At 43.9% G+C, this 14,879-nt stretch overlaps 1 protein-coding gene across 3 annotated transcripts in view; it reads left to right on the top strand.

Moving 5' to 3' along the window:
* MYOF (myoferlin) overlaps positions 1–14,879 on the top strand; it is a 105,421-nt gene that overhangs the window by 16,597 nt on the left and 73,945 nt on the right. For 2 of the 3 annotated variants that reach the window (XM_075257659.1, XM_075257658.1), the window contains exons 2-3: positions 4,502–4,557; positions 9,690–9,781. In XM_075257659.1, the coding sequence (XP_075113760.1) occupies positions 4,502–4,557; positions 9,690–9,781 (148 nt within the window). Of the gene's footprint in view, positions 1–4,501; positions 4,558–9,689; positions 9,782–14,056; positions 14,142–14,879 lie in introns of those variants that run through there. The other variant, XM_075257660.1, reaches the window with a different exon arrangement.

Raw genomic sequence — 14,879 nt, 5'->3', positions numbered from 1 at the left:
TGGAGAATTGAATGGGAGGTTTAGATTATGGAGAATGTTGGATAGGTCTCACCGAATAGAAGAAGGATTTTCTTAACTTCTCCCTCCCTATCATATTCTGCAATGGGTAAATCGAGAAATGGTTGTCTCCTTGCACTGCAGCCCCTACCGTAAACATTTACTGACTACTCAAATATCTAACTTTTCTAAGGGGTTATCAATAAAAGTTAAAATATAAAGAAAACTTAGTTATGTGTCGGAACACCCCTTTATTATTTAATACGGCTTTCAGTAATCCATTCGGGGACCCCCTGAACGGACTACTGAACGCATTAGCAAGTGGTGAGCTATGAAAACACATGGACCCCATAGACTATAATAGGGTCCATGTGCTTTCCGTGCGGCCTCTGCGCAAGTCATGCGGACAGGAAAGTGGATCATGAACTTTTCTGTCTACATGTTACTGTGAACACTGCGCTGAAAGCACACAGACCCCATTATAGTCTATGGGGTCCATGTGCTTTCATAAGCTCACCGCTTGCTAGTGCAATTGGTAGTCCATTCAGAGGGTCCCCATGTGGACTCCCCGAACAGATTACAGAGTGCAGATGTGAACCAGGCCTTAAGAAAAAAAGGCCACAATCATGAAATAAAAACAAAAATGGTAAAAAGAAATTAAGAATTTCTGGCCCTTTGGTGTAACGTTGATAAAATCCTAGTGGAGTATATCATTGACATCCAGTTTACTTTGCCCTGCTAGAGCTCAAAAAATCTCTGTGTTGTAATGTGATGCAGGCGGCCGTCCATATTCCAGACGCCATACAGGGCCATAGGCAAACTACAGTATATAACTGCAATTTCATGTATAGTCATGAAACACAGATTCAGTTTTCCCAATAGACCATTGAGCATTATATACATTAATGTCAAACACTAGGCATGTATAATATACCGTAAATTTCCTATCCATGGGGCGAACTCCTAGAATCGCTAGCACTTGCATGGTCGCGTGCGTCACCCTTACTAGCCGGTGCCTAGTCTCCAGGAACTATAAATTCTGTTGTATTAGATTATATTTCTCTTAAATCTTCTATGATCCTGTAACATTCCTCAAGCCAAACTTCCAGGAAACCATGAATAGGACAGTGTGCATAGATTGGTTGTCCGTGTTATAGTTGTATGACGCTAAGTCTATGGTCATCTAAGTCCCCTTTACTGTCATGAGATTTAGAGGAACTGGGACTTCCTTATCGGTTATTATTAGAACAATAGCCGTGTCTCATATATGGGTTACTCTGGCCACATCGGCCCACATGCTGCCACTCAATAGGACAATTATCAATATTTCCAGCCAGGGATTTCCTGTGCTTTGTAGTGATTCACGCCCCGGTACAATCACTGCCTGTATGGCTTATTAGTCACAGTGTGTTGCAAAAATGTTTTACATTTTTCCTTTTTTTTTCAGAATTGTGGTCACGGTTTCCATAGCTTTGTAGTGATTTTGTATTGGTGCTGTGTTACAGGCTATATTCATCTAAAGTCAAGTTCACACTGGCACTTGCAGCAAAGAAGCAAACTATTGCAAACGTACACATAGATCCAAGGGACATGCATTGAGATAGTCAGGACCTATAAGTACTTGGGTGTGATCCTCAATAACAAACTAGACTGGGCTGATCACCTGGAGGCGCTGCACAGAAAGGGCCACAGCAGGCTCTACCCGAGGGCCTTCGGAGACCAGGCGACACTTCTTAGGGCCTTCTTCTGTTGCTTCAGCCATCTTTTTCAGTGTAGCCTGCTGGGGGAGCAGTATATCAACCAGGGACAGAAATAGATTTGACAGGCTGATCAGAAGGGCCAGCTCTGTCCTGGGGAGCTCCTTGGACCCAGTACAGGTGGTGGGTAACAGAAGGATACTGTCCATGGTGACCTCCTTGTGGGAGAATAAATCCCACCCCATGTATGAGACCTTGATGGCACTTGGCAGCACTGTAAGTGAGCGTCTGCTTCACCCCAAGTGTGAGAAGGAGCGCTGTCAGAGGTCCTTCCTCCCAACCGCCATCAGGTTACTAATCTACATCAACCCAAGCGAGACCAATCTGCACAGAGAACTAAATGATCCTGAAGTCTTCCTTCTTTCTTTTTCTTCCTTAGCTGCTGTGGATTCCTAGCAGGAGACCTTGTCAAAGCAGTGGGTAAACTTCCCTTGTGCCCTTTCTAAAACCTTAAGGCCGGGGTCCCATGTGGCATAAACACCTCAGCGAAACAGCAGCACCATACAGTCTCTGCAAATTTGATGGGATTCTAGTGGAACCCATCCACACATTGCAGAAAAATACGGGCTGCAGAAATGCTGCAATTTCCAAAACAGTCTTGGATTTCGGAAATCGCAGCATTTCTGCAGCACATATTTTCAAATAAAGAAACTACTGGCGTTTCCATAAGTATAATGGAAGCAGAAAGTTTGCAGGGGTAACCTATGAAGACTTTGTATGAAGAGCACAGCACAATGCCGCCATGGTTTTGCTTTTTTCCTGCAGCCCGCTACGTGGGGCCTTGGCCTTATACATTGTCCCTGACACTGCAGACAGTTTGACGCCAAGGCCGGCATCAGAATGTAAATGACAATTTTCTGCCTATTTAAAATAATGTCTTTATTTCATATCTGTAAAATGCCAGGATAATAGCCATATAGAAAATCCCATCAGGCTTATTCCTATACGCTGCGCTATAGGAGAGCACACAGTATAGACCACTATTTGTTTCCATGGGGCCTTCTCAAGGATCCTGAAGATGCTTTTAACTCTCGGCTGTCTTACCAATGGTTTCCTATATACTTGAAGTAAAACCATTGAACCTCGAGATATGATATTTTAATTCATTGTAAATAAATGGGGAACTCCATTTTGCATAATTTGAGTATTTTGTATGAATGTAGCCTCAGCATGTTGTCTACAGCAATATCTGTATGAGTCCATAAACTACAGGACTAAAGACAGATCAGCGTCCGCATAGTATGAGCTGGAGTCGCTTTTATTTTGGGGGAACCTCATGTAGGGTCTTTGTTCATTTTGGTATTGGGCAAGGTATAAGATCGTGTTATGTACAGTCTACAAGTGTTCATAAATATATATAAATTGCAGCTATTGCTATATGGTATTGTAGCTCATTCCCATTTATTTGACAGTCATATGACCAGTGAACATGACATTACCAGCCTAAGAAGAGTCTCTTCAAACAGCTGTTCGATAGGTCCCGGGTAGGGTTGAGCCGATCTTGACTTTTCAGCATCGAGTTTAAAATCCGATTTCCGATCATTTTTCATTCGAACCCGATCTCGATCCCAATTCCGATCCCAATGCAAGTCAATGAGATTTTTTTTATTAATCGGAGATTGGATTTTAAAAGCAATCCTATTCACTATACAGCATGGAGTCTAATGCTTTAATTGTTAGAATTCACACTGTGTAGTGAATCACTAAGTAGCCAGTGGCTACTTAGTCCCCCCTGGTGTCCACTTACCTGCAGAGATGGCTGCTCTGGTACCCGGTGTTCTTCTTCACCTTGCTTCCGCTCCACGCTTCTCTTCTCACCTTGCTGCCCCCTGCCTCCCAGATTAGGAGAGAGTGGGCGGGTTAGGAGAGTGTGGGCAGGTACTGGGAGGGGAGACGTCACGTCTCCCCGCCCGCACTCTCTTAAGCCACAAGCCCCGCCTTCCTAGCTCTTTAAACACTAACCTGGGAGGCAGTAGGAGCAAGGCGAGAAGAGCAGCATGGAGAGGAAGCGAGGCGAAGAAGAAGGAGAACACCGGGCAGCGGAGCAGTCATCTCTGGAGGTAAGTAGCTACTAGAGATGTTAGTTTAGTCTCCCATTAGAATGAATGGAGGCAGCCGGCGCGCAGGGGGTTAAGGCTGTGTGCCGGCTGCTTCCATTCATTCCTATGGAAACGCAGCGGAGCCTTCACACTGAGTATACACTCCACTCAGAATGAGCGGAGCGTATACTCAGTGTGAAGGCTAAGCAAAGCATTGTGGGAAATACTACCAATCTCAATCCCACCTAAAAAGATCGTGTTCGGAATTCCGATTGTGATCGTGAAATTTTCTCGATCGCCGAGCGGAATCCGATCTTTTCTAAATATGATTGCTCAACCCTAGTCCCGGGTGTTGCACCCCCTAAGTTTTCTCAGTAGGTTGTGTCTACAGTGTTTCAAACCTTTGACCGTTTTCAGTGAGTTCTCCTTTGAGTCAGCAGACCTGGTGGGAAGGATATAAGTTGTGGAACTCAAGTGAGGTCCAATGACCCTTACCTCTAATATCTACATTGTATTATCTAGGGTTACGAAATTCAATTTCTGAGTAGAAAATGCTGATATAACAATGGCGCTACACAAAACCAAATAAATTCTATTAGTTCCTTCTGCTTGACTAATGTGCACCATCCTGGAAGGTAAAATGTGACATTAATTTCAATGGTATTTACTCCCTTGAGCCTTTGTGTTGATTTGTTCTTCTCATTGCAGGAGAGAAAAAGAAAACCAAGTCCATAGATAATGAACTCAATCCAGTATGGAAAGAGGTAAGTGTGTGGCAAGGTCTGATATAGTACATTTTAGTGGCCTGTTCCAAAACTGTGCGTCCCCCGAAGGAGTTGTTTTAGCAAATATTGCATGCTTTAAGTTCCCGATATCTCTGGCTATCCATGAGCTTATCTGAGGGACCATGAATTGGAAAGTACATACAACCCCCTTACAAATGTTCTGCTCTGGGCATGTGGTTAGATACGGCGGTGATCGCTATAGTGGACGGCCTATGGCACTGGATCCATGACCTTCTGCTGATCACAAGGACTAGCTGTCACATGAGGTTTTACAGAAGGCCCATAACGTCCAACTTTTTGGACTGTCAAAGAGCGGCACTAATAGTTTACTGGGTGAATGTGTAAAATGTGTTTGTATATCTATATGACATACATAGGTTGGGGTCTAATATGCAGTTAGAAACTAGATAGTTCTGGAACAATCTAGTTAATTTTATTAATGGACATCCAATATCAAAAAGAGGAGCATTTAAAGAGGACCTTGCATGTGCACCTGGGGCACATGCAGTTTTATATACCCTTAGAAAGCCTTCTGTGCCCCCGGTGAAGAGCTATCAGTGCCGGTACCGTAGCGCTTCACTGTCAGAAGGGCGTTTCTGATGGTCAGGAACACTCTTCCTCACAGCAACGCTTATAACACTGTACTGTGAGATCGGTGAGGAACACCCCTCAGTACTCGCCTATGGCCGAGTACTATCAGGAGGGGAGGGGGGCGTTTAGTCCCACCGGATATATCATAGTACATGTATATCATGAGACCAAACCGGGAGAGCAACTGGTCATGGCAGAGATCAGAGAAAACTTAAAGGGGGCGAGAGGGCTATGAAATTGATGGTCTATTCTTAGTATGAACCATCAAAGTTGGATTTCTAAAATCTGAAAACCTAGACCCCTTCAATTCCAGTTTGTAGCCCCTGTGTAAGCTCCACTTCCTCTTCTCAGATCAATGAGATCATATCCCTTGGCCACATGGCAATGCTGCAGTTCTCTCACATACAAATGAATGGGAATGAACTGCAAAATGTACGGTGCTGTGTTTGATAAGAAGTGAAGAGACCACAATCCTTCAATATATTGATCAACAACAATTAATTATAATAGCCCCAGAAAAACAAGGGGTCTCCATGTAGCAAGTACTCTGTGGGCTACAGGTAGGATCCCTCTTCTTGGTTAAATTCTAGAATATCCTTATGTAAGATTAATATCAACAATGAAATCCATTACAATGTCAGTGCTGTCCCATTGATGTCTGGGGGGCACAACTGCAGTACCATAACCCACCACTACACATTACCAGGAGTCATGCTGTCCTGAAACAGCTGATCTGCATGGAACCTGGCTGTCTGACCTTGGCGGATATAATATTGATAGCCTATAGAAAGGATAGGCTATTAATATTAGAAAGTGGATTATTTCTTCAAAAATGTAAATTCAGCAATTAATTGGTTACTAACTAACTATCTATCTATATAAAATGTATTTACAGTGTGTAATGTAATGTGTAATGTAAGGGCGGACATATCCCAACACTGACCAAACAACTTAAACCTTTTGTAATATTTGCTATAAGATTGCAGTTGCAACTTCCAGACACTTCTCCAAGTTTATCAATGAAGTATTAAGTCAGATTTTACAATAATTATGAAATTGCTTAAGAAACTTCAGCAGTTATTGCATCACATTTCTGCTTTCATAACTTTTGGTAATGTGAGATTATTCCTCGAAGAGACCATGCTTTCATGTGGGGTGTGTGGTGGTGCGTGAATTTAGAAGTAGGTCATTTATTAATAAATTATTGACTCCAGAAAAACCCTTGCCCCATTGGTTAATCTGCCTACCTTGTGCCAATACTACTTCAGGTGGTAGAGGGGTCTATTAGTCCCTCTGGAACCTTTGACTGGGTGCAACTTCTACCCCTGCACCGTTTGTTGCAAGAAATAAAACAAAAATGAGGTCAGTGAAGACTGAAGGGGCCATACACTGGCTAACCCTGCCAATCTCAGTGGGAATGACCTATTGTCTAAGGCAGGGGGAGGGAACCTACGGCACTCCGGCTGCTGTGAAGCTACAACTCCCAACATACTCCATTCACTTCCATCAGAGTTCCAAGAACAGCAGAGCAAGTATGCATGCTGGGAGTTGTAGTTTTGCAACAGTTGGAGAGCCGTACGTTCCCTACCCCTGGTCTAAGGTGTATGTGGGTCTCCAAACTATACCCTCATGACCGATGTCACGAGAAAGAAGCATTGATTTATTTTGGATTTCAGCACACTCAATCCTTTGTTCCCATCAGGAGACAGAAGGGTCTCGCAAGTTCGATTTCGACATGCCTAATGTTTTCAAAAAATAGACATTGAAGGAACACCGTCAGGGAAAAGTGTCAAAAAGTACCATTTTACTGCCATGTCAATGTAATTCATGCATGGAGTAGGTCTTTAATGTAGCTCATGAAGAGTTAATACACTATATTGACTGGCATTAAGACAACCCGTGCCGATAGGCCCCATTAGTGCTCGAGACGCCCTTCCCTCCATCCAGCCTATAAGTTTATATAATACAGTTAGGGTTGAGCCGATCTTGAAATTTCAGGATTTTTTTTTAAATCCGATTTCCGATCATTTTCCATTCGAACCCGATCCCGATTCCAATCCTAATGCAAGTCAATGGGATTTTTTTTAATAATTGAAGATCGGATTTTAAAAACGATCCTATTCACTACACAGCATGGAGTCCAAAAATTGTTTCAATTCACGCTGTGTAGTGATTAAAAAAAATCCCCTGGCTACTTAGTCCCCCTGTTGTCCGCTTACCTACACAGATCCACTGCCGCTCACCGTTCTTCTCGGTCCAATCCTCTCTCATTGACATGCCTTTAGAGTGCCATGCATGCCCCCGCCTCCCTAAACTAGTGTTAGAGATGATGGGAGTAGGTGGGGCTTGTTGTGGCTTAGGAAAGTGTGGGCGGGGAGACGAGTGCATCACTCACGTCTCCCCTCCCAGTACCTGCCCACACTCTCCTAAGCCACAAGCCCCGCCTTCTCTCAGCATCTCTAACACAAATCTAGGGAGGCGGTGGTGCGCAGGGCGCTCTGAAGGCATGTCAATGAGAGAGAAGAGGAATGAGAAGAACGGGATCTGTGCAGGTAAGTTGAGCGACGTTCGCGAGTAGATAGTATCTAGCTACTCTTCTGTTTCCTCCCTGCTGTGCCATATAATGGACTCTGCTACATCTCCATAACTGTACATTAACACTGTATACTCAGCTCACATCTCAGATGTAGCAGAGCTGAGTATACGGTAAAGCAGGGACGAAGCAGAAGAGTAGATAGACCAGTCAATGTACAGTAGTATCTATCTACTTGCGAACTTCAGCCATGGCTTATTTATATGGTGAGTGCTTCGTCGTCCTCACAGCAGCGCAGCGCAGAGTGATTTACCGCAGCCTGCCACTCTTCAGCTTTGTCCCTGTTTTACCGTATACTTAGCTCTGCTACATCTGAGATGTAGTAGAGCCGAGTATATGGCACTGCAGGTAGGAAACAGAAGAGTAGTACGCTCCCATAGGAATGAAGGGACGCAGCTGGCATGCAGGGGATTAAGCGGCTGGACGCCGGCAAAGTCTGCGTGCTGGTTGCTTCCATTCATTCCTATGGGTGCGTGCTATTCGAAACGGGAGTTTCGAATAGTACTCGCTCATCTGATACTATAGCTTTTCCCACAATGATTGGCCAGTAATATGGATGCCATCCAATCCGTTTTCCACAGATCTGCACATGACTATGGCTGTATACATGGTCTCTAAGTAGTGGTATATATCTACTAGACAGTAACCCTTAAAGGGATCCTATCATGCCGCCCCTGCTACCTTTTGTGTCATCCCTCTACCTCATAGATTGTAAGCTCTTGCGAGCAGGGCCCTCAGTCCCATTGTGTGAAATGCCTTTCTTTGTAATGTATCTTTCTGTCTGTATTTGAACCCTACAAATTGTACAGCACTGCAGAATATGCTGGCACTATATAAATAAATTTTATTATTATTATTACCATTGGATACCCTTTTTTAAGAAATGCTATTCTTCTCCTACCTTTTAGATGTCTTCTCTGCGCCACCGTTTGGTAGAAATCCGGGTTTTCTTCAGTATGCAAATGAGTTCTCTCGCAGCACTGGGGGAGGTCCCTAGCACTCAAACAGCACTGGGGGTATTCCCAATGCTGCGAGAGAAATCTCCAGCGCTGCCTCTATCTTCTTCTGGAACGGCCTCTCCGTGTCTTCTTCCATCCTGGGTTTGAATCTTCTAGGCATTCACTGTCGGCTCTGCCATCAGGCCTCAGGCAGAGCCGACTGCACATGTCCATGGCTGCTTACACAGTAAGCTGGTGTAAGCGGCCATTTTCTTGTGGCCATGGACATGCGCAGTTGGTTCTGCCTGAGGCCCGATGGCAGAGCCGACTGCGCATGCCTAGAAGATTCAAGCCCATATGGAAAAAGACACATGGAGAGGCCAGAAGAAGATTGAGGTGGCGCTGGAGAGTTATCTCGCAGCATTGGGGATGCCAGTGCTGTTTGAGCGCTGGGGACTGCCCACAGTGCTGCGAGAGAACTAATTTGCATATCGGCAAAAATAGGGATTTCTACAGAATGGTGATGTGGAGAAGACGTCTAAAGATAGGAGAAGAATAGCCTTTCTTAAGGCTATTCCTACGTGTTAGTCAGAAAAAAGGGTATCCAATGATAGGGTCCCTTTAAAGGATTTGAGTCTCTAACCTACTGCCCTGCTTTGTACTTTATACTGTATATATACCCCTACTTTATACAGGTAGTTTCACCTTTTAGGTCATTCAAAGGTGAAAAAACCTACGTCTCCTTCTTCAAGGCAATGGGTGAAAGCAGAGTTAGAGTATTTCCCATTACACATGCGTTGTGTACAAAGCTAATACAATTACAGCTTGGAACGTATTAGCGTGTAAGGAAACTAATTGAATTTAGTTCTCATGACCGAGGGTGGAGAGCAGGGAGCGATGTGAGTTGGCTTCTATATCCATGGTATGATGTAAAATTCTTGTGGTTTATATACGGTTACATATATCCTGTTTCTCACTTTCTCTTCCAGCTTCTTGAGTTTGATCTTAAGGGAATCCCTCTAGACTTCTCCTCAACATTGGACGTTATCGTGAAGGATTTTGAGACGATCGGGAAAGACAAGTAGGTTATCTGCATATATTGACCCTTGCATGAAAACTTTAGCCTAGTGGTGTCCAGCCTGGGATTCTCCGGCTGTTGCAGATCTATAGCTCTAGATATTGGTACGGTTCTTGGCGACAGAATATCACATCTGATACTTGTTACTTAGATTCTGATCAAAATGAAATGACTCTGGAAGAATTGAAGATGGCACCTACTTGGGTTATGAAAATGCGTTTTATTTCGGAAATGTTTGCTTAGTTTATAAGTAGAATAGCTTTAGCTTTGCCTAGGCTTGTCCTACTGGTTTAGTGGGACCCCCAGTTTTAAAAAGGGGGTGACAGCTCTCTTAAGAAACCTCACTCCCATCTTACCATCCAGGTTTGTTACCAGAAAGCTCCAATGCAACACACTGGTGCCCCCGCAGTCTCTGAAATCCTCAGCGATGCTTTACGGCAAGTGCTGTGTTGTCTCTAGCCATGGAAACCAAGCAGTGGTATAGGCAGTTCCGGTGTTTTGCAAATCTCTGTGGTACCAGGGGTATTTGGGTAATAAGTCTCCCCTATACAATGATTAGGCGATCTCTTCTAGACTGGTGAGGGATTCTGACCACTGAGACCTTCACCAATCAGGCTAACAGGGGTACGGAGGCCCCCATTTGGGTGGCGTGGTGGACACTGGGAGCATGTGACTGCTTATTGTTTGGTGGGGGTCCCAGAAAGGAAAATATCCATTTACAGAATGACGCAGACACCACCAACTTCATTTTTTGATATGCCAATCTTTTTACAGCCTGGGGCATATGGTAGGTTTAGGGTAGGTTCACATGTCAGCGTTGTAGAAGCTAAAAAGTTCTGCTTCAGGAGTTCAGAAGCAAATGTGTTTTGGTTTTTTTTTTTTTTTTTTGCTTTACCAAATCGGATCCAGAATCTACTGCAGAATTTCCAAATTCCGTGTTGGCCGGGGAATATTTTTATTTTGCCTCCTATGCATTTCAATAGGAGTTCTCGAGCAGAATCCAACTGAAAATCAAGCATGACGCAGAGGAAAACATCGGCCTAGGCCTACCACTGAAATGAGCTGAGGCTATTTGCAGGCAGAATTCCAAATCCTCGGTGTGCACATACCCTTAGTCCACCGCCACTTGCATGTACGGTGTTACCCTTTTCTTTCTTCTCGTCTCTCCCTTACATAGTATACATCCTCCTTCTTAGGAATATTTGTTTTAGTGAGCTTATCTTTTGTATGTAGAATTAATATCTGCAAATAGAAGGGGTGGGGTGAAAGGTTGACTTCATATCTCTATATTAGAGAATACACAAGCTATAGGCGTGGATGCTTTATTCCCACCGTCAGTGCCTTTCACAGCACATGAGTCAATATGTAACATGTGCCATTTAAAGGCCACAAAAAATATTTTAAGGTGAACAACACCAGGAAATCTGATATGTCAGATGGGGTCTAATAGTATTTGCATTTTGCATTTACATAGTGAAATAGCAGTGTGCACATGTAGAGTGTGCCGTGACACGTGCAAAGGAGACCTGGAGTACTTCATCGGTCATCGTGAGCAATTTCTTCTCCTTGGACCACATCTTCATTTGAACCTGATGTTTGATGGTTCACCGTAGCGGGTAGTAAGAAGAGAAAGCACTTGGTGCTCCTAATAGTTTCAGAAAATTGCCTCTTCGTAGGCTTGTTCATTGCGTCTGTCCATAGAGTTTACTAGGGCTCCTTGCTAAATTCTAAAGGGAATCTGGGGGTCCAGCAATGCTCCTGGCTGGAGGTATCGCCTGCTCCTTGACCAAATAAGAAACGGCTGTAGAGCAAGTAACTAAGGCTAGGTTCACATCTGTGCTCAAGTTTCCATTCGGCGGGGTCAGCTTAAGAACCCCCAAACCTAATCCGCATTAAAAAAGCTGTTACTAGGGTTGAGCGGTCGTGATTCCAATCGGCGAACGAGTAAATCTCACGATCGCAATCAGAATTCCGATCCCTATCTTTTCCAGCGGGAACCAGATCGGAGGTTATCTCAAGATCGGCTCAACCCAAAAAGTGACTATTCCCATAGAGAAGCATTGACTAGGGTTGAGCGATTGGGATTGGAAAAGATTGGATTCCGATCGGCGACCGAGCAAATTTCGGGATCGGCTGGAAAATGATTGGAAATCGGATTTGAAAATAGATCCCGAAATCTCAAGATCTGCTCAACCCCAGCAGTTACCTTAGGAAACCTGTGGACCCCATAGACTATAATGGGCTGCATGTTGTTTTCATTAGGTTTCCGCCCCAAAAGGGTGGAAAATGCGGAGATAAAAGCGTTGCTTGCAGCTTCCATTCATTTCAACGGGAGTCAGGCAATTTTTTTTTTCCTCTAGCTCTGTATTTTTGCAAAAACTGCTCCAATAAACCACTACAGAAAAACACTAGCATTTTGTTTTCTGCCTCCCATTCATTACAATGGGGTTATCCAGGTGGAATTCGCCTGAAGATGGGCCATGACACCTCTTATTTCCTGTAGCTGAAAAATCAGCTTGAGGAAAAAAATTTGCTACTGACTCCCGTTGAAATGAATGAGAGTTGGAAGGTGGTTGTTGAGGTTTATTCTGCCGTAGGGTATGTTCACACAGTAAAAGATGAAGAGGAATTCCTCTTCATTTTCCGCTGCTGGCATTTTCGAAAAAAAATGAAGCGAAGGTTAGAGGTCTAAGGAAACACATTTAAGTTGCAACACAAGAGAAATCTTAAAGATGTTGGGATTTTGGCATTGGTACGTTGCAGAATGTAAGGTATGAGTGTAGCTGATCTGTGGGCAACAATCCTATACTTTATTAATGACTTGTCCTAGGTTCTGGGGATAATATCACTCCTTAAGGAGAGAGCACCTTCGTAGGCGTATGGAGACTTATAAAGCCATTTTTGCTCCACTGGGGGATTATGGGAAATATGCAAAGAGGTTTTCCAGGATGTAATTAGGAAAACAATGCCTCTGTTTGCTGCCCTCTGGGAACAGTCCCCTTAGGCTGGGTTCACAAGATGTATTTTGGCACGTAATGTGGCACGTAGACGGCGCGAGAGCTTTTACGGGCCGTATACGCTCCCATTGATTTCAATGGGAGCGTGGATCGTATACGCGGCGCTATTTTGCGGCCATGATATTGCAGCAGCTGCAAAATAGCGCCGCGTATACGGTCCCAGCTCCCATTGAAATCAATGGGAGTGTTTATGGCCCGCAAAAGCTCCCGCGCCGTCTATGTGCCACATTACATGCCAAAAGACATCGTTTGAACCCAGCTTTAATCATCATGCATGACTTTTTCAACAAGCCTAATGCTATGATGCGAGGTTTAGCCAAACCAATAGATCTATTCCAAAAGGAACAGAATCTGAGAGATCTGATCAGCACAGCGTAAGGAAAACTGGTTAGGCTTGTTGAAAAAGTCATGCATGCATCTGCAGACTAAATTTATTGTCATGTAAGACCAGCCTTACACTTGCGCTCATTGCCTGTTTGGGGATTCCGTCCATCACAGTCTATGGGGTCCGCGGGTAACTGATTTGTAAGCAGATTGGGTTTCCATTTCTCAGGTAAGTACATGGATCTCTTTAAGATGAACCAAACATGGCAGCGATATCTTTTACACATCTGTCCCGTGGTGATAGATCCTAAGGGCTCTGTGATCGGCTCAGGATGAGATTATTTAGACCAGTCAACCCTTATGTGGGACCTAATGGCCATTCCTATTAAATAAAAGATTCTAGAATATTCTGAACCTAAAGCCATTACCACTCTATAACATTGTAGATACTTTTCAGTGATGACGACTTCCCATTCATTCCATCACCGCCTACAATCTGCTCTTTGTTCTTCTGGTCACATGATTATACATGGACATCTGAATGTTAACAATAAAATATGTGGCACACACGTAAGTCCTCCTTACTGATCCTTCATCATATTCACTGGTCTGTACAGCTATGTGTTCAGGTTTCTTCCGTTCATTCACATCCACACAGACTTCTTCCTCTTCTTCCTCCTCCTCGTCATCGCAGCCAGTTATAAAAATATCCTCGACTATAGAAGAACTAGATTTGTGTGTGAATAGAAGAAGTTGTGTTATATGTGGTATATCCAGAGCCGTTTCGATGGCTGGTTTCTTAGTAACGCTCTGAAAACACGTGGACCCCACCACCAGGAGTAGTGTCTGCACATTCCTATGTTACTCATTATTTCCTGGCTCCGTTACGCTTGAGAAGTTGCAGAATATTTAGACACTTGTGTTGTCCTGCTGAGATTGGGAAGAGCCCTGTTTCTGTCCTGCTCACCACTTTGACAGATCTGGAGGGTTCTGGTTCTTATTGAGGAGATCCAGACAAGCAGGTATTTGGATACTTGTTTTTCCGTGAAGCTTTGCCTATAAATACTTTCCCCTATCAGATTCTGGTCCGGTCCTTGGCTGGAGTCCTGATCTTGTTATTCCGCCCTTCTCTCATGTTCTATTCCGTTATTGGAAGGTCAGTCCGAAAGGAGATGAATTCAGCTACATTTATATTATATTGCTCTATATGACTACCCAACAAAAAATTTTTTAGAGGACAACTGCACATGGCATATTCTGGTCGCAGTAATCTCATGCTGGGATTGTGGAGAGCCCTGTTGCAAAGCTGTACCTGTATTTTCCATGGTTTAAAGGATTGTCAAAGGCTGAGCAAAGTTGGATACTGATGACCTAACTATAAGACAGGTTATGAGTATCAGATCCATCAGGGTTTGGCACCTGGACTCCATGCAGATCAGCTGTTTAGGCCATCTGAAGCTGTACACAAGGTAAATGGCTATAAGCAGCCCTGCTAGAATTCAAGTGAATGGGAGCTGCAATTCTCAGCACCACCACTACAGTGTACAGACAGGAAGCTGTATGGAGCTGGTGATGGGAACGACAGACCTGCTTATGGCGGTATACCTTGCATATGGCCGAAAAAGGTGATGGTGATCCACAACCCATCTGATCCTGTGGATAGGTCATCGGTATCTAACTTTGATGTTTCCTGGATAAACCCCTTTAACTCTGAGGCTAAGACCCCACATTGTTGAAACGCGTTATTTTTTTATTTTTTT

The sequence above is a fragment of the Leptodactylus fuscus genome, chromosome 10 (genome assembly GCF_031893055.1).
Source record: "Leptodactylus fuscus isolate aLepFus1 chromosome 10, aLepFus1.hap2, whole genome shotgun sequence".
Lineage (NCBI taxonomy): Eukaryota > Metazoa > Chordata > Amphibia > Anura > Leptodactylidae > Leptodactylus > Leptodactylus fuscus.
This window is presented reverse-complemented; position numbering and strand designations above follow the sequence as displayed.